The sequence below is a fragment of the Anser cygnoides genome, chromosome 28 (assembly GCF_040182565.1).
Source record: "Anser cygnoides isolate HZ-2024a breed goose chromosome 28, Taihu_goose_T2T_genome, whole genome shotgun sequence".
NCBI classification, from domain to species: Eukaryota; Metazoa; Chordata; class Aves; order Anseriformes; family Anatidae; genus Anser; species Anser cygnoides.
The window spans coordinates 2,061,092-2,086,064 of NC_089900.1; the positions used below are offsets into that span (position 1 = coordinate 2,061,092).

The following is a 24,973-nucleotide window of genomic DNA, read 5'->3' on the forward strand; positions in this document are numbered from 1 at the left end:
AGGCAGCCCCAAAGGACACCAGGGCTTTTCCACCACGTTGCAGCAAGGATCTTCATCCCACAACCACTGCTGTACCTGAGAAGAATTTAAGAGAAATGAGATCCACAGAAATTGACTACCTGCTAATTCCTTTATTTAGTTAGTTAGAAAGAGCTTAGCAGCATCTCTACATGAGGCATTTGGGTTAGAAGAAAAAGTAGAAGTTAGAGGAAGAAAAATATCTTAATTTTATAAAATAAAATTATAAAAAAAATATTTAACATATTGGAATAAAATTGAAAAGGATGAACAATTTTTGAAATATATGAACAAAGATGTTTCTGCTTTATCCAGGTATATTTCAGGGAATCACATGCAGAAGATGGGTTCCTCATTGAAATAATGAATATTGCAATAACATCCTCAGTGCCTCCTTGAGCTCCTTATTCCTCATACTGTAGATGAGGGGGTTCACTGCTGGAGGCACCACCGAGTACAGAAATGACACAACCAGATTTAGAGCTGGGAAGGAGACGTAAGGGGGCTTCAGATAGGCAAACATGGCAGTACTGAGATACAAGGAGACCACAGCCAGGTGAGGGAGGCACGTAGAAAAGGCTTTGTGCCGGCCCTGCTCAGAGGGCATCCTCAGCACGGCCCTGAAAATCTGTACATAGGACAACACAATGAAAACAAAACAACCAACACCTAAACAGGCACTAACCAGAAGAGCCCAGACTTCCCTGAGGTAGGCATTTGAGCAGGAGAGCTTGAGGATTTGGGGGATTTCACAGAAGAACTGGTCCACGGCATTGCCTTGGCAGAGGGGCAGTGAAAATGTATTGGCCGTGTGCAGGACAGCAATGAGAAAGCCACTGCCCCAGGCAGCTGCTGCCATCTGGGCACAAACTCTGCTGCTCAGGAGGCTCCCGTAGTGCAGGGGCTTGCAGATGGCAACGTAGCGGTCATAGGCCATGACGGTGAGAATAAAATACTCTGCTCCAACCAAGAAGAATAGAAAGAAGACCTGTGTAGCACATCCTTGATAGGAGATGGCCCTGGTGTCCCAGAGGGAATTGGCCATGGCTTTGGGGAGAGTGGTGGAGATGCAGCCCAGGTCGAGGAGGGCGAGGTTGAGGAGGAAGAAGTACATGGGGGTGTGGAGGCGGTGGTCGCAGGCTACGGCGGTGAGGATGAGGCCGTTGCCCAGGAGGGCAGCCAGGTAGATGGCCAGGAAGAGCGCGAAGTGCAGGAGCTGCAGCTCCCGCGTGTCTGTGAATGCCAGCAGGAGGAACTCGCTCACAGAGCTGCTGTTGGGCATTTGCTGGTTTGGTTCATGGGGTCTTGCCCAAGGGGGAAAAACGCAGTAAGAAAATACAACAGAATTATCTGACAAGGAGTAATTCATGCACGCATATGGAGGTCCCCTTCATGAGTTCTGCCTGAGGGTGTCCCTGGAAGCAGAGGACACTGCTTTAGTAATGCAATAAGCAGTCCTGCTCTACAGCAACAGATAAAGACAGGCAAAGGGTAATGCCAGATTCAATTCATTCCTGATATGTGATTATCCACATTTTTTGTTCCCAATTCACCTGAAAGGAAGCAGGGCTACAGGCTTTTCTTTTTTGTATATTTTCCTTCCTGCTGCACTCCAAGTGAAAACTAGATCCTCAGAGAAAGGGACACTCCCTTTACTTCAGAATATCCTTCAGAGGGGAATGCCCATCTGTCCATCAAGGCTAGTCTCTTCTGCTGGCATCTCTTTCAGCTGTATGACAATGACAGTCACATCCTTACCTGAAAAGAACCAGGACACTGCTGAGAGCAGAGGAATCCAGGCTCAAAGTGCACATCTCCAGACCCCTCACCCTGTCCCCATACTCCCCTTCCCCCAAGCACACCGAGGGCTCACTCCATGGGCATGTGAAACCCCCATCCCCAGCCAGCCTGGGAACAAGACCAGCAGCAGCACGGCCAGGTGGAGAAGCCAGGAGGAATGGCAGCGTGCTGCTGCCAGGGGAGGTAAGGCCAGGGAGGGACAGACGGACACTCAGCAGACCCTCCTGTGCTGCCATCTGGCTGCAGAGGAGGCAGCTCATGCTCATTGCAATTGCTGTGTGCTCTGCTTTGGCCTGCAGACACCTCCCAAAGATAGGGGGTATCAGGGGGTTTGTAGCTCCTAAAAATCAGCTAGGATAAAACTTAGCTGGGTAAAAGGATGAAAATATGATGTTGGTGCAGTCCATGAGATGAGGTTTGGGAAGGTACTTTACAAATTTAATCACTGATATTCTGATTTCTCAGTGCAATGCTCCAGGAGTCTCAGCCTCCTGTACAATACTGACAATTCATTAACATGAAATCTGGCTCTGCTCCACTGCAGGAATCTGAAAGCACGGACTGCAGAAAAAGCCTTACCCTTCAGATAAACCAAGACTCGATCTTCCTATTGAAATGTCCCCTCATAATGCCATTCTCTAAAGCGCTTCAGAAACAGAGAGAACCGTCCTGACAGATGCTATCAGCCATCGGATGTGCCAGCTGTAGAAGACCCCTCTGGCAACTGCACCTGCATTGCCCTGCTGCCAGAGACTCACGGTGTCAAGAGTCTGCAGGAGCCCGGCCCAGCTCAGCAGCACAACACCCGACCATGGCATCGCTTGCTCTGTGCCATTGGACTCCCTCGAGGTGTCCCCAAGGCCTCGGGGCTGACAGCTCCTGAAGGCAGCAGGGTCTCTCCTGGGGTGTGGTGTTTGAAGCAGACTGAAGGCATCACTGACTGCTCCTCTCTGACCATGGGAGAAAAGCATTTTAGAAGTGTGATTTGTGCTGGAGCGTGTGGTTTTCTAACAGTACAAATGATTCCCTCCCTTAACCCTTCCCTTTTCCATGGTGCGGTAGCACACCTCAGCCATGGCAGGCAGGGATCATTTTAACCATTCAAACACCCTTCACCATTTCTTTTAGGAACTGAGAAAGAAACATCTTGCTTATTGGTGTCCTAACAAGAGATAGGGGAACAGAATGCTCTAAAAGGGTTTCCGTGAAGAAAGGGGAGTGGGAGACTAAGACACCATTTGTTGAGTTTCCCCAGCTGTTCATCTGGAAGATCCTCTACCCATAGACAAATCTCTTCTTCCTCTCTCGCATGACCAGCACGGTGACTGGGATGTGGAACACCCTCATCATTGTGCTGGTGCCTACAAGCTAACACCTGCAGATGCCCGTGGCCTTCTTCCTGGGGGAGATTTGTTCTCCTTGCAGACCTTGTACAGCTCCACCACCCTGTGCCAGATGCTGGCCAGCTTCCTGACTGGGGACAGCACCCCCATTGCTCACAGAGGTGGGAGCACTATCAGCTGCACCTTCTGCATGAATTGAGTGCTTCCTGCTGAGGGCCATGTCCTACGGTCAGCCCTGGGCTGTATGCTATCCCTGTTCTCTGCAAGGCTCGAAAGTGGAAGGTGTGACTCTAGAAGGCAGCTGTACCTTAACACAAGGGATTTCTTTCATGCACAGAAACCATTTAATTCTTTTCCCAGCTACAGTTCTGTGGTCCCAATGTTGTGGACCCCTTCTGTGATTTTTCCCCTTGCTGGAGCTCTCCTGCAGTGCCACGGTGATTCTCATAGTCTTTGCCTTCATAATCTGCATTTTGGATCCAATTTTCCTCTTCCTTCTCATGTGGTTTTCATGTGTGTGCATCCTGTGTTGGCATGCCCAAGGCCTTATCCACCTGCTCCCCTCTCCTCACGAGTGTCACTGTTTTCTATGATACTGCCATCATTGTCAGTGCGGAGCCCATAACAGCCTGCCCTGGTTTTGGCTAGGATAGAGTTAATTTTATCTCCTAGTTGCTGCTATGGTGCTGTGTTTGGGATTTAGGATGAGAATAATGTTGATATCACACTGATGTTTTAATTGTTGCAGAGCAGTGCTTACACTAAGCCAAGGACTTTTCAGCTTCTCGCTCTGTCCTGCCAGCGGGCAGGCTGGGGGTGCAGCAGGAGCTGGGAGGGGACAGACCCAGGACAGCTGACCCAAACTGGCCAAAGGGGTATTCCATACCACCTGACGTCATGCTAAACAATATATAGGGGTGGCTAGCAGGGGTGGGGTGGGCAGCTGCTCAGAGATAGGCTGGGCATCGGTCAGCAGGTGGTGAGCAATTGCGTTGTGCATCACTTCTTTTGTATACATTATTATCAGTATTATTATTATAATTATTATTTTTTTCCTTTCTTTTCTGTCCTAATAAACTGTCTCTATCTCAACCCACAGGCTTTATTTTCCTGATTCTCTCCCCTATCCCAGAGAGGGAGGGAGGAGGGGGAGCGAATGGCTCTGTGGTGCTTAGCTGCCGGCCGGGTTAAACCACAACACAGCCCTCCTCAGAGATTTTAAGCAAGCCTTTTCCCAAACCTTCATCATCCTCCTGGTCAATCCTCAGGTTGAATAGAGGTGATGTGGGAAGGGTGGGAAAGGTGCTGGTTGAGCTGCTGACGTAGTCATAAGACCTGTCTCAAAGAGATGGGAAAGGACAAATTGATCAATGACATTCCTTGGGACTCAGAAAAGGCAGATGTCAAACCCATTTTCTACTAGAAGCACGAGCAGAAGGATGATTATGCCTAGTCAAGAATTAAAATGCTAGCCTTAACCCTAGCCCTCAGCCAAGAACTAAACAAAACTCTAACCCACAAAGTTTGCCCTCATCCTACACCTTGAGTAGGCATCTTGAGCAATCCCACCAATCCCTCCCTCAAAGCCCTTGCCATTCCATTAGCCCAAGCAGTCGACTTCTAATCTCTAAACGTTAAATTGAACACCTAAGCCCCAAAGCCCTCCACTACACACAGAGCACATCTCATCTTCAACCCCACTCCTACCCCTAACTTCAGCTGTTTGTCCCCTTGGGCAGGGCAGGGATTGTGAGGTCCTTGAACAAAGAGTCACTCTCCATCTTTTTTATAAGCCACCTTTAAGTACTGAAAGGCTGCGATGAGGTCACCCAGGAACCTTCTCTTCTCCAGGCTGTACAGCCCCAGCTCTCTCAGCCTTTCTTCAAAGGAGAGGTGCTCCAGCCCCTTGATCATCTTCTTGGCCCTCCTCTGGACCTGTTCTAACAGATCCACATGCTTCTTGTGCTGGGGGCCCCACACCTGGACGCAGGACTCCAAGTGGGGCCTCACAAGGGCAGAACAGAGGGGGACAATCACCTCCCTGAGTGTGCTGCCCACTCCTCTCTTGATGCAGCCCAGGATACAGTTGGCCTTCTGGGCTATAACCACGCACTGCTGGCTCATGTTGAGCTTTTCGTCCAGCAGAGCCTCCAAATCCTTCTCTGCAGGGCTGCTCTCAATGAGTTCTTCTCCCAGCCTCTCCTCCTGTCTGGGACTTCCCCAGCCCAGGTGCAGCACCTTGCACTCGGACTTGTTGAACCTCCTTAGGTTCACATGGGCCCACATTTCAAGCTTGTCCAGGACCCTCCGGACATCATCCCTTCCTCTGTTGCATCAACTACACCTCTCAGCTTGGTGTCATCTGCAAGCTTGCTGAAGGTGCACTCGACCCCACTGTCTATGTCATTGATAAAGACATTAAAAAGTACTGGTCCGAGGACAGACCCTTAAGGTACACCACTCATCACCAGCCTCCACCTGGACATAGAGCCATTGACCACTGCTCTCTGGGTGTGACCTTCAAGCCAACTCCCTATCCACTCAATGGTGCACCCATCAAATGCATCTCTCTCCAGTTTGGAGACCAGGATGTCGTGTGGGACCGTGTCAAATGTCTTACGGAAATTCAAGTAGATGACATTGGTTGGTCTTCCCTTGTTTTCTGATGTGGTCACTCCATTGTGGAAAGCCACCAGATTGGTCAGGCATGATTTACCCTTTGGTGAAGCCATGCTGGCTGTCTGAGATCACCTCTTTGTCTTGCAAGTGCCTTGACATTGATTCCAGGAGGATCTTTTCCATGATCTTGCCAGTCAGTGAGGTGAGGCTCACCATTCTGTAGTTCCCTGGGTCCTCCTTTCTACCCTTTTTTAAAATGGGAGTGATGTTTTCCCTTTTCCAGTCACCAGGGACTTCACCCGACTGCCAGAACTTTTCAAATATGATGGAGAGAGGCTTGGCAACTACATCAGCCAGTTCCCTCCGGACCCTGGGATGCAAGTCATCAGGCCCCATAGACTTGTATGTGTTTATGTTCATCAGGTGGTCCTGAACCTGCTCTTCACTTACAGCAGGTGGGACTTTGCCCCCCCAGCTTCCATCTATGGGTTCAGGGAAACGAAAGACTTGGGAAGCCTGACTGGCAGTGAAGACTGAGGCAAAGAAGTTGTTGAGTACCTCAGCCTTCTCTATGTCTGTCATTACCAGTTCACCCCTCTCATCCGTCACAGGGGGTACACTCTCCTTGGCCTTTCTTTTCTGAGCAATGTATCTATAGAATCCCTTCCTGTTACGCTTTGCATCCCTTGCCAAGCTCAGTTCCATCCGTGCCTTGGCTTTCCTTATCCCATCCCTGCTCATCCGAAACTGAAGCATGCGTGAGGGCCTGGGAAAAGGAACCCTGCATCCATAGAAGCCATTTGGGAAAGAAAACTTGTAGGTAGGAAGCGCAATTTTGTGGAGGTGCAGAGCTGATGGGCACATTGCGGTGGATGCTCCTAAAGACATGTATGTCCTTTTCCCTCCTGACTACAATGCCACTTCCTTCTCAGGAATGGAGTAAGCCAAGAGAGGTGAGACAGATACTCTACGATCATGAATGTCATCAGAAAGCTGATCCCAATAAAATATGGGAAGGTTAAGAGCAGCCTGGACAAGAAAGACTTGAGATTTTGGGGTGAGAAGAGGAGGGGCAAGAGAGGGGCATGGAAGCAGAAACTAATGATTTTGTAGAGGTAAGAGGGGTCATGTAATGTAGATATTGCGGTAACACTGACTTAAAACAGTCATGTATGGCCCTTACCTTATTTTAACCAGTAGTTTTAATCCCTAAACCTAAATTCTACTCCAGCACTCTGACAGAAATCCCCTACTCTAATGCTTGAACTCAAAGTATCCCGTGAAGCAAAACTCAGGCCATAGCCCCTTTCCCTTACCTTTATTCTCTTACTCACCCAAATGCCTTCCCTTGACACTAGCATTAAAATGCTCTATTTATCCCTAGACTTCTTGGCAGACCTAAACAAAACCCTAAACCGCAGAGCTTGTCCATACCCTAAACACAGAAGCACACCAAAACTTCCCAGTAAAAGTCTGTTTACTCTCTAACCCAGAAAGGTGAGCCCTAATCCCTAGGGGACTAGAGAGAGGTCAGCTCTGCCTCAGGATCCCCTGCCCCAGCAGGAGGAATGTGACTGGGGCAGTGACTGTGAGGTCACTTCTGTCTCTGCAGATGATAGGGCAGCAGCAGGAACATGTCACGGAAAGGGACTGTGAGGTCACTTCTGTCTGAAGTAGCTGACAGGTCACCCTTGCCTTCTCCCTGGGATCTGTACTTTTTGGCTGACATCTGCCAGTGGCCCTGCTAGGCCAGCAGAAGGCACCTGGTTGGCATGCTGACTGTGGGATCCCCTCTGCCTCCATACCCAGGAGGACCCAGGCAGAAAGAAGGCCCACATATGAGTTGTCCTGTCCCTTCTGCTTGAGTCCATGACTGAACAGCAGGAGGCACAAGGCTTGGCTGTGTCTAGCCAAGAAGTGCAAGGCCAGCAGCAGGCCCATGGCTTGGAAGATGCTGGTGAGGTGACTTCTGTCTGGTGGGCTGACAGGCCACAAGAAGGCTGATGGGTTGGGATGCCTACTTTAGAAGTGGTTTCCACCCTGATGGAGCTTTCTTTGGTGGCAGGAAAGATCAGGAGAGAAAAAACTGCCACAAAGTGCACATTGGAAGGTTGGCACTGGCCGTGAGGAGGAAGAAATGCCCAGGGGATCAACTGCTGTTGCTCTAGAGACTGAGGCAAAGAAAGCATTAAGTGCCTCAGCCTTTACCGCATCTCTTGTCACCAGGTTTCCTCCCACATCCAATAAAGGAAGATGATTCTCCTTAATCCTCCTTTATTTAAAGTGTTTATATAAACAGTTTTTGTTTTCTTTGACAGTAATAGACTGATTGACCTCCAGCTGGGCTTTGGCTCTTCTAATTTTGACCTGCACGGCCCCATAACATTTAGGACACAGCTCCAGACAAACTGACAGTATGCATGAGAATGAAAAACGGAAAAGGTGGAACCTGGCAGCATTCCATCCCCTACCCTTCTGTGACTCTATGCTGCAATTCCATTCAGCTGGTTACTCCTGTATTATCCAAACTTTCCTGCAACTCCTGATGCTGCCATCTTGTCAGACAGAGCACAATCACATGAAGGTTGAACTGTCTGCCTGCAGACATTAAACGCTGACAAAATGGAGCATCAGTGTGGGGGAATCTTGAGAAACTGCAGGATTCTGCCTACAGAAACATCCTGACATTTACAACGAGAAGAGCCTGGTCCTACACCAGAGGAAGAGGAACCCCACACATCAGGACAGATTGGGACCCTGCTGAGTGAGCAGTGCCCAGGAGGAGGAGGGCCTGGGCACCGTGAGGGATCTCATACAAGCTACTCAGCTAAGACCCGGTGTGACACAACATGGACAAGTGTCTACAGCCAGCTGGGAAAGAGGTGTAGGTCTGGGAGACACTAGGATACTCTGGCCTTCAGAGGAGCAAGGACATAGGCAAGGCTGAAAGTCCCAACAGGACCAAGATCTTTGTGTCCATGGCTATGGCTGTTGTCTCTGCCACTGAGGCCTATGAGGAGACAGCTTATTGTTAAAGCACCAGGGCCTCATTGCCTCCTCACCACCACCCATGAACCAGGCAGGGGTCGTACCATTCTCCTGCACTTGGCCATGCACATCCCCATCTCCTACTGCCCCAGGAAGAGCCCTGAGCAAGGTGTGAAGGGAAAGGATCTCCCTTCCCAGGGGCCAGGGGACAAGGTGTAGTCCTTTTCTTTGGTGAAACACATCCAGGTTGTCTACACATCAGTGTCACCTTCACATTGCCTTTGTCTCCTTGTCCTCACTGCCTCCAATGCTCTGCTCTAACGAGCTCCAAGGGAGGCTGTGTCAGTCCTGGCCCTCGAGGGACACTGCAGGAAACTTGCATCTGACCTGGACTTCTTGAGAGATTTCTTCAATTGTCTCTCAGTGCCTGAGGTTCGTGGGCTCATCACCAAAGCCCCCAGAGGGGTGATTCCAATGCCTTGGGCTGGGCCTCTGGTGCTGAGCTGGGCCGGGCTCCTGGGACAGAGAGCTCCTGGCAAGAGGGCCCTGGTGCAGAGACACAGCTCTGCCCAGGAGCAGCTCCTCTGCACAGCACAGCAGGGCTGGGGGCTCTGACCACAGCAGAGACACAGAGAGGAGAGAAGGAGAGAGGGCTTGGAGGCAGTTGGGAGTGGGAGGATGCTGAGAGCTGACTGCAGGAGAAATCTGCACAGCCCTTGACAAGGTAAGTGTCTGGCTGCAAGGCCATGCAGCTGCACGTCCTGGAAGGGTCTCCTCCTGGGTCTGGTTTTCAGAGAGAAAAGCTGAGATCCTGCTCATGCACCTGCAGACAAGGTGAGGATTCTGTCCAGCTGCACTGGGACTGGGGCTTTAAGCTGTCTCCACTTATTGGGAAAGACAAGAGTGTGATCATTGTCCTAAGCAAAAGAAAATCTGCCTTGCTCCACACTGTGGTTGGAGGTGTACTTTGCAACAACACTGCAAAGTTCATGGATCTGATAAGTGGACTGAACTTGAGTTTCCCCCATGGTCCTGCTTGCTGCCTGCTTCACGGCAGGAGGGACTCCTCTGGAGCCCACAGCAATCCCTGCTCCCAGTGCCACTCTCAGACAGCATCAGCTGGGACTCGAGTGATAGAGCTGCAGAAATGTTCTCTTGCAAAGCGAGAGGCTCAGGCGTGGGTTGCTCTAAGTTTTGTGATAGCTTTTCCTCAGAGAAGTCTCTTCTAACATTTTTCTGCCTTATCCTCTTCAACAGACAACTGTGTCCAATGTCAGAAAATGCCCAACAGCAGCTCCATCACCGAGTTCCTCCTGCTGGCATTCGCAGACACGCGGGAGCTGCAGCTCCTGCACTTCGCACTCTTCCTGGGCATCTACCTGGCTGCCCTCCTGGGCAACAGCCTCATCCTCACCACTGTAGCCTGCGACCACTGCCTCCACACCCCCATGTACTTCTTCCTCCTCAACCTCGCCGTCCTCGACCTGGGCTGCATCTCCACCACTCTGCCCAAAGCCATGGCCAATTCCCTCTGGGACACCAGGGCCATCTCCTATCAAGGGTGTGCTTCACAAGTCCTGTTTTTCGTCTTCTTCTTTGGTTCAGAGTATTCTCTTCTCACCATCATGTCCTATGATCGCTACGTTGCCATCTGCAAGCCCCTGCACTACGGGAGCCTCGTGGGCAACAGAGCTTGTGCCCAGATGGCAGCAGCTGCCTGGGGCAGTGGCTTTCTCAATGCTGTCCTGCACACGGCCAATACATTTTCCCTGCCCCTCTGCCAAGGCAATGCTGTGGAGCAGTTCTTCTGTGAAATCCCCCACATCCTCAAGCTCTCTTGCTCAGATGCCTACCTCAGAGAATTTGAGGTACTTGTTTTCAGTCTTTCTTTAGTATTTGGTTGTTTTGTTTTCATTGTGTTATCCTATGTGCAGATCTTCAGGACTGTGCTGAGGATGCCCTCTGAGCAGGGCCGGCACAAAGCCTTATCCACGTGCCTCCCTCACCTGGCTGTGGTCTCCCTGTTTGTCAATACAGGCGTGTTTGCCCACCTGAAGCCCCCCTCCATCTCTTCCCCATCCATGGACCTGGTGGTGTCAGTTCTGTACTCCGTGGTGCCCCCGGCAGTGAACCCCCTCATCTACAGCATGAGGAACCAGGAGCTCAAGGATGCCTTGAGGAAACTGATGACCTGATATCTTTCAAAAAAAAAAAAAAAAAAGCCCATTTTCTTCTGCATATGACTCATAATTCATTGCAGGAACAAGGTTATCTTTTTGGTCATTTTTCATACTCTGGAGAGCGTCATCACAAGCTCAGAGCTGTGTGGTGTATGGGTAGGAGTTTCAGCAATAGCTGGCCAGGCCATTGCTCATTGCTCACTTGGGAAATGCTCCCTGGAAGACAGAAGATCAGGGCCTGCTGTATGTGCATGGGAGATGTGGAAAGAGAAACCCAGTGCTGGTGCCAGCAGGCACATCATATGCATGTGGAGAGATGAACACGATGGAGCACAAAGTCCATCAGCTATTCCTACAAGTGTCACGAAGGCCAGTTGGGCAGATAGCGTCACAAGACCAAGTAACGTCCCCTGGGAAGCCACCTGAAGGCAGCTCTGGGATGTGCTTCCTTGAACCGCGGTCCCTGTGCCCATTCCTCATGTCCTGGGGTATCTCAGACGAGGGAAGAGCACGGTGAGGTACTGCAGGGCTGAGGTGCCTCCCACCCTCTGGCAGTGGCTGCAGGAGCCAGAGGGACACTGCAAATAGTGCATTGCACTGTGCATGGGTGTGCAAGCCCTTGACTCATATCTCTCAACAGCCCTGTTTGCATGAGGCAAGCTCAGATGTGGACACCTCACAGAGCCCTGCCATTGCCCTGTGTGACTCCAGAAACAACCCCCAGTGTCCCTGTGAGATTTCTGTCACCCCCCTTGCACACGTTCATTGCAGATGCCCCTCTCTGCTATGTCACACTACCCTGCCTTTCTGGACCAGGCCATCAAGCATTTGGATCAGTAAGATTTCTGGGGACTTGGAAAAGGCAGGCATCAAACACATCTTCAGGAAGGGCAAGAAAAAGGATTGGCAGAATTGCAATTGTCACCTCTACCCCTGGGAACGTGGTGGGGAAAGTCCTGCCACAGCCATCTTCAGGGACATGGAGGAAACAAAGGAACTGCTGAAACAGAAGGGGAGGGGAAAGAAGGCATTGTGGTGAACCTGGACTTTAGCAAGGCCTTTGCCATGGTCTCCTGGAGTCTCCCTTTAGCCAGACTGGTGATATTTGGACTGAAGAAGGGGATGATGTTGGGGGAAGGAAGGTGGCTGGACATTAGTGGAACAAAGTCCCTCAAGGGGTCCCTCAAAAAGGGGCTAGACTTTGGCTAGACTTTTAGCCTAGACATCAGGAAGAGGTTCTTCACCAAAAGGGTGGTTGCACACTGGAACAGGCTCCCCAGTGAAGCAGTCACTGCACCAAGCCTGTCCGAATTTAAGAAGAGATTGGACTGTGCACTTAGGCACATGGTCTAAACTTTTGGGCAGACCTGTGCGGTGCCAGGAGTTGAACTTGATGATCCTTATGGGTCCCTTCCAACTTGGGATATTCTATGATTCTATGAAAGTCTTCCTGCCTGCCAGTTACCAGCAGTACGCTTCAGTCATGGGCACTTGGGCTAACACTGTTGACCCTCTTTTTTATCTTCCTTTATGATGGCATTGAACACATTTCTCAATCTTGATCTCTTAAACGTGAGTTATTCTTTAATTCAGTGACTTCTTTCCTTGGAGGTCTGCTTGAAGACAGAGGAAGCAGAGGAAGAAGAAAAAAAAAGTTGGGAAATATATTTTGGTAAATGTTTGCATAAGGCTATTCACAGAAAAAGCGTAATTTGGTTGATTGTACTTGTTCACAGTGCCGTCAATTTTTTAAAAAAAAAAAAAAAGAGAGAGAGAATAAATCAAGAAAATTCATAGAAAAAAAGCTGGTGGTGCTGCCAAAAAAGACTCTTTCAGCTATTACTTAGAGCCCTTTTATGCACAGGTTTCCATTGTTTCCTAGATCTACTTTTATGGCTGGTTTCAATTCTCTATTCAGAGGTGGCCACTGCCTCCAGGATGCCCTGGGGTAGCCAAGGCACGCAGGTGGGACAAGTGACGCAGGGCCTAGGGGAGTACTTTTGGAGCACAAGCTGGGGGGCATGAACTGAGGCTGGGCCCCGCAGGGGCTGTACAGGGCTGCTAAGCACAGAATCATAGAAGGGCTTGGGTTGGAAGGGACCTTAAAGATCCTGTGGTTCCATTAGGTTCACATGCACCCAGATCTCAAGCTTGTGCCGCACTGGTGCTGGCCTAGGCCTTTTATTTCAGGTGCAGGCCTTTTCCTGGAGCATATACTGCATTGGTCATGGCACAAAAATGCTGTTTCTACACCAGCAATCTGGAGCCTCCTTCATGTTAGGCCATATTTCAGTGTCCTTCCTGCTGCTTAGATTTTTTTTATCTCATGGACGAACTGGATCACTGAGTATTCTGAAGCCAATTACCATGCTTTGTGTTGTTTTGTTTTGTTTTGTTTTGTTTTTTCCTCTGAAGTACAATCATAAAATCATAGAATGGCTTGAGTTGGAACGGACCTCAAAGATCATCTAGTTCCAATCCCCTTGCCATAGGCAGGGACACCACCCACTAGATCAGGTTGCTCAGGGCCTCATCTAACATGGTCTTGAACATCTCCAAGGAAGAAACATCCACAAACTCTCTAGGCAAACTGTTCCAGTACCTTACCACCCTCTGAGTGAAGAATTTCCTCCTAACCTCTAATCTAAATCTCCCCTCTTTTAATTCAAAACCATTTCCCCTTGTCTTGGGCTGTGTGCCATCCCTGTTCTCTGCAAGGCTCATGAAGTGGAAGGTCTGACTCCAGAAGGCAGCTGTACCTGAACCAGGGGAATTCCTCTCATGTACAGTAATTATTTCTCCTCCTCCCAGCTACAGTGCTGTGGCCCCAGTGTCATGAACCTCTTCTGCGGTTTTGCCCCATTGCTGGAGCTCTCCTGCAGTGCCACAGTGATACTCATGGTTTTGCTTTCATAATCTGTATTTTGGATCCAATCTTCCTCTTCCAAATCATGCAGTTTTCATGTGTGTGCGTCCTGTGTTGGCAGACCCAAGGCCTTATCGACCTGCTCTTCTGTCCTCATGAGTGTCACTGTTTTCTATGGCACCATCATCACTGTGTGTGAAGTGCATAACAGCGCATAACAGAAGCTACTAATACAATCACCAAGTCAAAAAAAAAACAAAAGAAATCAGTATCTTATTCCCTTCAAGCATTTGTTACAGCATTGTTTTTACAGTAATCATAATATTAGTCTTTCCACACAGGAACAGGACATACTCATAGGCATGCATAAAAGTTTCTTTGTAGAGAGAAGTACTTTTGGTCTTCCTCCTCAGAGATTTTAACCAAGTCCTTTCCCAAACCAACACCATTCTCCCGGTCAGCCCTCAGGTTGCTTAGAGGTTGTGTGGGAAGGATGAGAGAGGTGCTGGTGGAGCTGCAGATGTAACCATAAGACCTCTCTCAAAGACCTTGGAAAGGCCAGATAAAGGAGAGACGTTGCTCAGGATTTTGAAAAGGTAGATGTAAAAGGCATCTTCTACAAGAAGAGTAAACACAAGGATGATTAAGCCTAACGAAGGATTAAAATGCCAGCCTTAAACCTAGCCCTCTAACCAAATCTAAACTAAAAGCCTCAAAACTTGTCCTTATCCCAAATCTTGAGCAGGCACCTTGAGCAGAACACCAATCCCTCCCTCAAAGCCCTTGCCGTTCCCTTAACCATAGGGGGTGACCTCTAATTCCTAAACATTAACCTGATCATCTAACCGCCAAAGACCTCCACCATGCACACAGCACACCTCATCTTCAACCCCACTGCTACCCCTAACTTCAGCTCTTTGTCCCCTTGTGGGAGGGCAGGGACTGTGAGGTCCTGCAGCAGTCCCATGGCATTGGAAGAGGCGTGTGAGGTAACAGGTGTGATCAGATCAGAGGCCACAGGGAGGAGCTGGCTGGGAATGCTGTGATGAGGTCAGGTGTGCCTCAGGATCTGCTGGGCCTGCAGGAGGCACATGGCTGTGAAGGAGGCTGGGAGGTCACTTCTGTCTCTGGAGCTGACGGACCATCAGGAGGAATGTGGCACAGATATGGACTGTAAAGGCCAGAAGCATGCACATGGTGTCAAACATGATGGCGAGTCAACTTCTGTTCTGGTCAGGTGATAGACCACCGGAAGGCTGATGGGATGGGAGTCATGCTTGAGGTATAGTTTGTGAGACCATAGAATCATAGAATGGCTCCTGTTGGATGAGACCAACAGTGCTGGCCAACAGGGGGACACTGCAGGAAAATTGCATCTGACTTGGACTTCATGAAAGATTTCTTCAGTTTGCTCTCAGTGCTTGAGTTTCGTGGGCTCATCACCAAAGCCCCCAGAGGGGTGACTACAATGCCTTGGGCTGGGCCTCTGCTGCTGAGCTGGGCCGGGCTCCTCGGACAGAGAGAGCTCCTGGCAAGAGGGCCCTGGTGCAGAGAGCCAGCTCTGCCCAGGAGCAGCTCCTCTGCACAGCACAGCAGGGCTGGGGGCTCTGACCGCAGGTGGCATGGGGAGAGAAGTTGGAGGCAGAAGAACTTGGAGAAGAACTTGGAGGCAGTTGGGAGTGGGAGGATGCTGAGAGCTGACTGCAGGAGAAATCTGCACAACCCTTGACAAGGTAAGTCTCTGGCTGCAGGGCCATGCAGCTGCAGGTCCTGGAAGGGTCTCCTCCTGGGTCTTGTTTCTGGGAGGGCAGTGGGCAATGCAGTGGGCTTTGAGAGTCCTGCTGGATTGCACTGTGTGGTGAGGAAGACTGGCAGAAGCCCCTTGGAGTGTCATAACCTAGCTGCCCCTAGTAAACCAAAAGCAGAGTGGCCAAGCCTGCTCCAGACTCTGCAGGGGTGCAGTTGGGATGCTGGGACACCCCAGCTTGCAAATATTCATCTCTGTCCTTGGGGCATCCTCCTGGTGTGCAGGCTGCTCTCCAACAGGACGCAGCTCTCTCATGGCATCCTTGTATTATCCAGGTGCCCGAAGGAGAAGACACCTCCGTTCTAAGGCCATGTCCGTGCTGCTGGATGGCTGTCTGTGGGCAGCTGGAGGGAGGCATCTGCAGCCCTGGCGAAGAGAGAAAAGCTGAGATCCTGCTCATGCACCTGCAGACAAGGTGAGGATTCTGTCCAGCTGCACTGGGACTGGGGCTTTAAGCTGTCTCCATTTATTGGGAAACACAAGAGTGTGATCATTGCCCTAAGCAAAAGAAAATCTGCCTTGCTCTACACTGTGGTTGGAGGTGTACTTTGCAACAACACTGCAAAGTTCATGGATCTGATAAGTGGACTGAACTTGAGTTTCCCCCATGGTCCTGCTTGCCACCTGCTTCACAGCAGGAGGGACTCCTCTGGAACCCACAGCAATCCCTCCTCCCAGTGCCACTCTCAGACAGCATCAGCTGGCACTCAAGTGATAGAGCTGCAGAAATGTTCTCTTGCAAAGAGAGAGGCTCAGGCGTGGGTTGCTCTAAGTTTTGTGATAGGTTTTCCTCAGAGAAGTCTCTTCTAACTTTTTTCTGCCTTATCCTCTTCAACAGACAACTGTGTCCAATGTCAGAAAATGCCCAACAGCAGCTCCATCACCGAGTTCCTCCTCCTGCCATTCGCAGACACGCGGGAGCTGCAGCTCCTGCATTTCACGCTCTTCCTGGCCATCTACCTGGCTGCCCTCCTGGGCAACGGCCTCATCCTCACCGCCGCAGCCTGCGACCACCGCCTCCACACCCCCATGTACTTCTTCCTCCTCAACCTCGCCGTCCTCGACCTGGGCTGCATCTCCACCACTCTCCCCAAAGCCATGGCCAATTCCCTCTGGGACACCAGGGCCATCTCCTATCAAGGGTGTGCTTCACAAGTCCTGTTTTTCGTCTTCTTCTTTGGTTCAGAGTATTCAATTCTCACCATCATGGCCTATGACCGCTACATTGCCATCTGCAAGCCCCTGCACTACGGGAGCCTCCTGGGCAGCAGAGCTTGTGCCCAGATGGCAGCAGCTGCCTGGGGCAGTGGGGTTCTCTATGCTCTGCTGCACACGGCCAGTACATTTTCCCTGCCCCTCTGCCAAGGCAATGCGGTTGACCAGTTCTTCTGTGAAATTCCTCAGATCCTCAAGCTCTCCTGCACTGACTCCTATCTCAGGGAAGCTGGATTTCTCATGTTCAGTGCTTTTTTGGGGTTTGGATGTCTTTCTTTCATTGTGGTGTCCTATGTGCAGATCTTCATGGCAGTGCTGAGGATGCCCTCTGAGCAGGGCCGGCACAAAGCCTTTTCCACGTGCCTCCCTCACCTGGCTGTGGTCTCCCTGTTTGTCAATACAGGCGTGTTTGCCTACCTGAAGCCCCCCTCCATCTCTTCCCCATCCATGGACCTGGTCGTGTCAGTTCTGTATTCAGTAGTGCCTCCGGCTGTGAACCCCCTCATCTACTGCATGAAGAACCAGGAACTAAGGGATGCAGTGAGGACACTGCTTGAATACACATATTTTCAGCATATTCGCCTAGAATAATATGCCTATAATCAGAAATCCCAGCTTTTCACAAAAAAAAACCATACTTTTTTATTATCTATCCGTACTATTATTTTCTCTAACTTTTTTTTTTTTTTTTCTGATTTATAAAATACTATTCTTAGCCTCCTACAGGTTAATTATTTTCTGATAAAGCACTGCTTTTTATTAGATAAACCCAATATCGAAGTCATCAGAATTTCATTGGTCTCAGTTGCCATCTTGTCCCTTTTCCTCTGGAGCTGGGGGAGCAGCCCCAGCACGCAGGTGGGGCTCAGGGCCTAGAGCCCAGCTGCCACATGGAGGAGCAGCCCCGGTGGCCCTCGCGGCTGCCCCTCACTGCCCGCTGGGCTCTGCCTCTCTGCTGCCTTTGGGTCGGGGCTGCTGCTTCCCTGGAGCCACGGCCATGGCCAGCAGCAGGACGTGGCCTTTTCACTGCTGCTTTCTTTTGGCTTCCACATTGTTCTCTTGTGCTCTTGTACGTGGGTTAGCCCTCAGATCTTGTGTACCTTGGTGACAGTCCTGTTGTCTCTGCACTGGCATCCCTGTCCCAGCAGGCAGCAGCAGGCAATGTGCAGCCCCGTGTCACAGCTGCCCTCCCTGATACCACGGCAGTAACAAATGGGGCTCTGCAGGGCAAACCCAGAAGCCTGGATGCCTCTTCCAATGCTGCTGTTAGGAACAGAGCCAAGGATTTGCTCCGTGCTCTTCTGTTTTCTGGGGTTCTTCATGGAGTGTAGGACACAGGCTGAAAGTCCCAGCGCGGTGTGTGGGTAGCAAAGGACTGGACCAAGAGCTCCCTTTATGGCCTCACCTGTCTAATCAGACAACAACTGGTCTCGGACTCCTCTTCATGGGACTAGGCACCCTGAAGTGGGGTGGATTGATGATGGCAGCCTGGAGAGGAATCTGGAGGTGCCAGGAGAGATCAGGGCAACCCTGGGACAATGTGCTCATTGGATAGTGATTAAAACCTCATAAAATTAGTGACCATCCAAAGAAGATTTTGGCAAAGGAAAAGGCGAATCAGAGAACTCTGTGGGCTAAGGAGGGCTCTGCAATGCCAGGGGAGGTGGTGAACAGCCAGCAAGCGAAGGCCCATGAAACTGCATTGTAATTGAGGAGACCTTCTTTGAAGCCTCGTGGGCCAGGTCTGATGCAGCTCTTGTCCAGCACCCTGAGCAGCACGGGCAGGGGAGGGTCCCCACAGGGTCTCAGGGCACAACAGCCCCTGGCTCTGCACAGCAGCACCACCAGTTCAGGGCCCTGCCGGGAGCACAGCAGGGAAGCAGCAATGGCCGGCCAGGCCAGCATGGACACACTGCCCTGGGCAAGGCTCTCTGGGAGCAGGGATGGCCCTGGGAAAGAGCAGGGCAGCATTTCTGGGCCTCCACAGATGGGTAAAGGAGGAAGAGTAATCTCTTTGTGTAGGCACCTGCTCGGGGCAGGCTGCTCTGTGCCTGGGCCAGGCCTCTTGTGCTGGCCTGGGGAGCGGGGCTGGCCCTGCAGGGCACAGGCACTCTGTGCTGGGGTTCTCCCAGACAAGAGACCAGGGCTCCTGCAGCTTCACCGACCTCCATTTCCTTGCACCATGGCCAGCCTCCTCCTTGCTCACCCCAGACAGCAGCATGCACGAGCTGCCTCCTTCCTCCTCCTCTAGAGGGCAGAGGGGAGGGAACACCATAAATAAGTAAAACTCACAGATTGAGAGAAAGACACATAAGGATAGGAAAGGAAAAGAAAAAAGAAAGAAATGAAAATCAAACGCCAAACATAATGAGCATTTTGTAACTCATCAGTTCCCACTAGCAGACCGTTGTGCAGGCAGTCTCTGAGAAACTGCCACCTTGTCTTGGAAAGATGATCCCAACATGTATTGCTGAGCACTATGTTATGTGCCATGGATCATCCATTTGGTCAGGCTGGGTCAGCTGTCACAGCGGGTTCCCCTCCCAGCCTTTTGCCCACCCACAACCAACTCGCTGGTAGGGCAGAGTGAGAAGCAGAGAAGGCCTTGGTGCTGTTCACGCACTGCTCAGGAACAGCGACCACAGCCGTGGGTGACCAACACTGCTCTGGTCACATCAAAAACAGCACGACAGGGGCTGCTCTGCAGAGAGTAACTCCGTCCCAGCCAGAGCCAGTGCAGGGCCCCATGCTGGACAAGAAAGCTCGCTCTGAGCTCTGGAAGGAGCCAGGAAGGTGCTAATAAGCACCAGGACAATTGAGGAAGCCCAAAGGCCCTTCTGAAGGGAAGGGTCACTGAGTGCCACCTGAGAGGCAGTGCTGGGCAGCGGGGAGGGCCAGGAGAAAGACTTGTGAGAAGGCTGTGAGAAACAAGGAAATCCAGGGCTTTAGCAGATCCTTAAAGTCCTGCAAGAGTCCCCAAATGGAAAGCAATGTATGTCTGTGGGTGGACAAGGAGGAAGTGATGAGTCCGGGATCTGGGGCAGGGCTGAAGGTCCCTGCGTGAAGCTGGGCTGATGGAGAAGTGTCCACCTTGCATGTGTGCCTCAGCCTGGGAGAAGGTGCCTGCCTGCGGTGCGGGATGGCTGGGCTGTGCTCAGACATGCTCCAGGAGCTGACCTTGCTCTCTTCCTCCCCGCCACTCCCCACACGGGGCAGGCCCTCAGGAAACACCCCTGAGCCTGAAGACGCACCAACCTGCTGCAGTGAAGTGCCACTACTGCAGGGGAAGAGGGGAGGGTTGGTGACACACGGGACCTGTGGGCAAGAGTGGTGTGTGCAGAGCATGCATGGACATCTGCGGGGGCAGCGTGTGCGTGGGATATAGCAGTGCATGGAGCCCACAGAGCGTGTTCCATGTGGACTGACCAGAGCTCAAGTGCTCAACCTGGTGTGAGTAGGCTGAGGAGAGCTCTGCAGCCCCAGGGCATGCAGTAGCCCCAGCACAGGAGTCTGGTGATTTGTTGCAGCCCTGGGGCAATGGCAGTGACCCTAGGAGCTGGGTCTGTCTCCCAGCCTACCCAGCATGGCCCTGCAGAGTGCCCCCATGCCCCAGGCACCACAGCCCCCTCGCTCTGCTGAGCAGCTCTGGTTGTTCTGTCAGAGGTTTCAGCTTTTGCCTAAAGTCATCCTCCAGGTCTGCTTTCAGTTTTCTCCACAGAGGTGGCCACTGCCACAAAGATGCATGGAGGGAGCTAAAGCCTGCATGAGGGCCTGTGAAATGTTACCCTGGATCCATAGGAGTCACTCTGGAACCAAAACTTTTACATAGGATGTACACTTTTGTGGTGGTGCAGAGCTGATGGGCATATTGTGCAGGATGCTCCTACGGAACTTTGTGCCCTTTTCCCTCTTGACTGCAACGCCACTTCTGTCTCAAGAATGGTGTAGCCGACAGGTGAGACAGATACTCTGATATCATGAGAGCCCTCAAAAAGCTGATCCCAATAAGATCAATATGAGGATGACAGGAGAAGCCTGGCCAACAGAGAAGTGAGATTTGGGGAAGGGAAGAGGAGCTTGGAAAGCAGAAATGAATGATTTTGTAGAGGTAAGAGGTTTCACGTAATGTTGACGATGCTTTAAAACTGAGTTAAAACAGCCATGTAAAGCTCTTATCTTATTTTAACCAGTAACCCTAACCCCTAAGCCTAAATGTTATTCCAACACCTTGACAGGAATCCACTACTGTAATGCCTGACCTCAAAGTATCCCTTGAAGCAAAACTCAGCCCATAGCCCCTTTTCCTTACTCTCTTGCTCACCCTAATCCCTGCCCTTTACACTAGCATTAAAATGCTCTATTTAACCCTAGCCGACTTCTTGGCAGACCTAAACAAAACCCTGAACCACAAAGATTGTCCGTACCCCAGCCACAGACCTGACACCCTATGCAGAACACCAAATCCTCCCACTAAATTTTTGCTTAATTTCTAAGCCAGAAAGGTGAGCCGTAGTTCAAGGCCAGTTGGCAGGTGATTTTGGCCAACCTGATCTAATGGAAATTGTCCCTGTCCATGGAAGAAGGTTAGACTAGATGATCTTTAAGGTCACTTCCAACCCAAATTGGAAGTGACCAGTTCTATGAGTCTATGACAGAAAAAAGGTAGTGCATTGACTGCAAGGTCACTCCTGCCCTAGCACCTCACAGGACTGGCACGGAGCTGTCTCCTCTGTGTCAGAGAGGCTGGAAGTCCAGCAGCAGTGCCATGGGCTCAAAGGATCAACTCCAGCTCACTTCCACCTGGCCAACATTGTGGCTTTTCAGTACTTAAAGGGGACTTATAAAAACGAGGGAGATCAACTCTTTGTTCAATCAGATAATGACAGGAGAAGGGGAAATAGTTTTAAACTCAAGGAAGGTAGGTTTTAGATTAGAGGTTAGGAGGAAATTTTTCACTCAGAAAGTGGTGATGCCCTGCAACAGGTTGTCCAGAGAGGTTGTGGATGCCCGATCCCTGGAGGTGTTCAAGAGCAGGTTAGATGAGGCCCTGAGAAACCAGGGTTGCTGGGTGGCATGTCTGCCTGTGGCAGTGGGGTTGGAATTAGATATTCTTTAAGGCCCCTTCAAACCCAAGCCATTCTATGATTCTATGATAGATGGTCAGATTCTGGGCCAAAAAGGGGGTGCTTTGTAGGAATGGTATTATGAGGTCAGTGGTGCCTCAGAAATTCATAATCCGTTCCTAAGGGAATGTCTGTAAAACAGGTTGTGACTTGAGCTCTTTCCGAAGTAGCCAACAGCTCATCCCTTGACTCCTATCTGTGCCTTTAGGTTCATATCAGAGAGTGTTCTTGATAGGTCTGCAGAAGGCAACTGCTTTGCACATAGTTTGTGAGATCCACTATTCCTAAGTATCTGGTAGTCACCGTAGAGGAAGAGGTCTTGGACAGGGGTTGTCATGTCAGAGGTGTCAGCTTTTGCCTAAAGTCATCCTTCAGGGCTGCTTTTTGTTTTCTACACAGAGGGGGCTACTGCCTCAGAGACACCTGGGGGAAACTGAGGCATGCATGAGGGCCTGGGAAAAGTTACTCTGGATCTATAGGGGCCACTCTGGAACCCAATCTTGTAGGCAGGAAGTGCATTTTGTGGTGGTGCAGAGCTGCTGCGCACAGCTGCTCCCAATAAGATGACTAATAAGCTGATCCCAATAAGATGACTGATATGGGGAGGTCAGGAAAAGCCTGGACAGGAGCAGTGTGAGATTTGGGAGAGGGAAGAAGAGCGTGGCCAGCAGAAATTAAAGATTCTGTAGAGGTAAGAGGGTTCAGGTAATGTTGATTCTGCTGTAACAATGGCTTAAAACAGTCATGTGAGGCCCTCACACTATTGCAACCAGTCTCCTTAACCCCTAAACCTAAGTGCTACTCCACACCCTGACAGGAATCCACTAATCTATTGCCTGACCTTAAAGCATCCATTGAAGACAAAAGTCAGCCCATAGCCCCTTTTTCTTATTCTGTTGCTCACCATAATCCTCGCCCTTAATACTAGCATTAAAATGCTCTAGTTAACGCTAGACAACTTCCTGACACACATAAAACAAAACAAAACAAAAAAACTAAACCACAGAGCTTGCCCATACCCTAACCAGAGACCTGACACCACAAGCAGAACACCAAACACTCCCAATAAATATTTCCTTAATCTCTAAACCAGCAAGGTGAGCCCTAGTCCCTAATTCCCTGCATGAACACCTAACATGCAAAGTCCCCGTTCCTGTGCATTAACCTCCTCATCTGCAACCCCTCTCCTAAACCTTTACTTGAGGCACTTGGCCCTTTGGGGCAGGGCAGGCATTGTGAGGAGGCTGTGCACTCACATGGCATTCCAAGATGACTGTGAGGGGCCATGGATCTGATCAGCTCGTCAAACACAAGGAGGAGATGGGTGGGAATGCTCTGATGAGCTCAGCTCTGCCTCAGGGTCTCCTGCCCCAGCAGGAGGAATGTGATGGTGGCAGTGACTGTGAGGTCACTTCTGTCTCTGCAGATGATAGGGCAGCAGCAGGAACGTGTCACGGAAAGGGACTGTGAGGTCACTTCTGTCTGAAGTAGCTGACAGGTCACCCTTGACTTCTCCCTGGGATCTGTACTTTTTGGCTGACATCTGCCAGTGGCCCTGCTAGGCCAGCAGAAGGCACCTGGTTGGCATGCTGACTGTGGGATCCCCTCTGCCTCCATACCCAGGAGGACCCAGGCAGAAAGAAGACCCGCATATGGGTTGTCCTGCCCCTTCTGCTTGAGTCCATGACTGGACAGCAGGCGGCACAAGGCTTGGGTGCGTCTCGCCAAGAAGCTGCAAGGCCAGCAGCAGGCCCATGGCTTGGAAGATGCTGGTGAGGTGACTCATGTCTGGTTGGCTGACAGGCCGCAAGGAGCCTGATGGGTTGGGATGCCTACTTCAGGAGTGGTTTCCACCCTTATGGAGCTTTCTTTGGTATTGGGAAAGAGCAGGAGAGAAAAAACTGCCACAAAGTGCACATTGGAAGGGTGGCACTGGCCATGAGGAGGAAGAAATATCCCTCAAAGAGTCATGCTGTGGTGCCAGAGGTCACCCCAAGAGTGTTGTGGTCAGACCCTGGCTTTGTGTTTCAAGGAACAGCTGGTGAGGGTTGACAAGACATTGGTGAAATGATGGAAATGCTGGGATGAGATCAAGGTGGTGAACAGAGATGGGTGTCTGCAGGCTTCAAGGAAATAGAACAAAGTGTGGCACAGCACAGGAAAGCCTGCAGAGGAGAAGGTAGGGGGTGCTGGCAAGAAGGGAAGGCCCCAACAGCCCTGACATTTTTGTCCCTTTGGCTAGAGTTTATGAGGAGACACGTTATATTCATTGCAAGCTAACCTCATTGCTTCCTTGCAACCCTATGCAGAGGTGGAGAGGTGTCATACCACTGTTCTCGTGGGATCGCACTGCCCACCACATCCCACAGACCCTAGGAAGAGCCCTGAGCGAGACGTGGGGGTTCAGGATCTCCCCTCCTAGTGGCTGGGGTCAGGCCTTGGCCCTTCTGCTTCACTAAAACCTGGACTTTTCTCAGCACAGTGCCTTTGCCTACCTGTAATCATGGCCTCCAATTATCTGCCCTAACAAGTCCCTGGGGAGGCTTTGTTAGTAACAGCCCTCAGTGGGGCCCATTAATACTCCAAGTCAATTCAACTGTTCCTTCTGACTTTACTTTCTTAAGCAATTGCATCATTCTCCTCTCAGTACCTGTGCTTCATAGACTCAGCACCAAAATATACCATGGAACTCATTAAAATGCAGAAACTCCTAAGGAGCCATATCTCTCCCAAAGTTTTCTTCAAGACTTGTAGAGCTAATTGGAGAGCTTTCATGGTGTAGTTAAGGAGGAAGATTTCAAAGAGCATCTAATAAAAATCCTTTCTCATTTTAAAGGATGGATTTTGCTGCATTTCAGTTTGGAGCATCATTCTCCTATTGATATTGACCCAGGGTAACTTTGGAGGCATGCATAGGGTGGAAAAGCAGAGAGGTCTGACTGCATGGACAACCTTATTCCTCACCACCCCAGCCCTGCCATTTCTCTCATTGGCGCTTGCATCACTTGTCCTTA

At 50.6% G+C, this 24,973-nt stretch overlaps 3 protein-coding genes across 3 annotated transcripts; 2 read left to right on the forward strand and 1 right to left on the reverse strand.

Moving 5' to 3' along the window:
- Positions 1-370: 370 nt before the first annotated feature.
- On the reverse strand, positions 371-1,300 carry LOC136787126 (olfactory receptor 14C36-like). Its single transcript, XM_066984261.1, has one exon. It carries the CDS (start codon positions 1,298-1,300, stop codon positions 371-373), a length of 930 nt encoding a protein of 309 aa, XP_066840362.1.
- An 8,209-nt stretch (positions 1,301-9,509) lies between these two features.
- LOC136787320 (olfactory receptor 14C36-like) lies at positions 9,510-10,963 on the forward strand. The gene has a single exon (XM_066984480.1). It carries the CDS (start codon positions 10,049-10,051, stop codon positions 10,961-10,963), a length of 915 nt encoding a protein of 304 aa, XP_066840581.1. The 5' UTR covers positions 9,510-10,048.
- Positions 10,964-16,482: 5,519 nt separating this feature from the next.
- LOC136787212 (olfactory receptor 14C36-like) lies at positions 16,483-17,436 on the forward strand. Its single transcript, XM_066984343.1, has one exon. The coding sequence runs from the start codon at positions 16,483-16,485 to the stop codon at positions 17,425-17,427; it is 945 nt and encodes a 314-aa protein (XP_066840444.1). The 3' UTR covers positions 17,428-17,436.
- Positions 17,437-24,973: the final 7,537 nt, after the last annotated feature.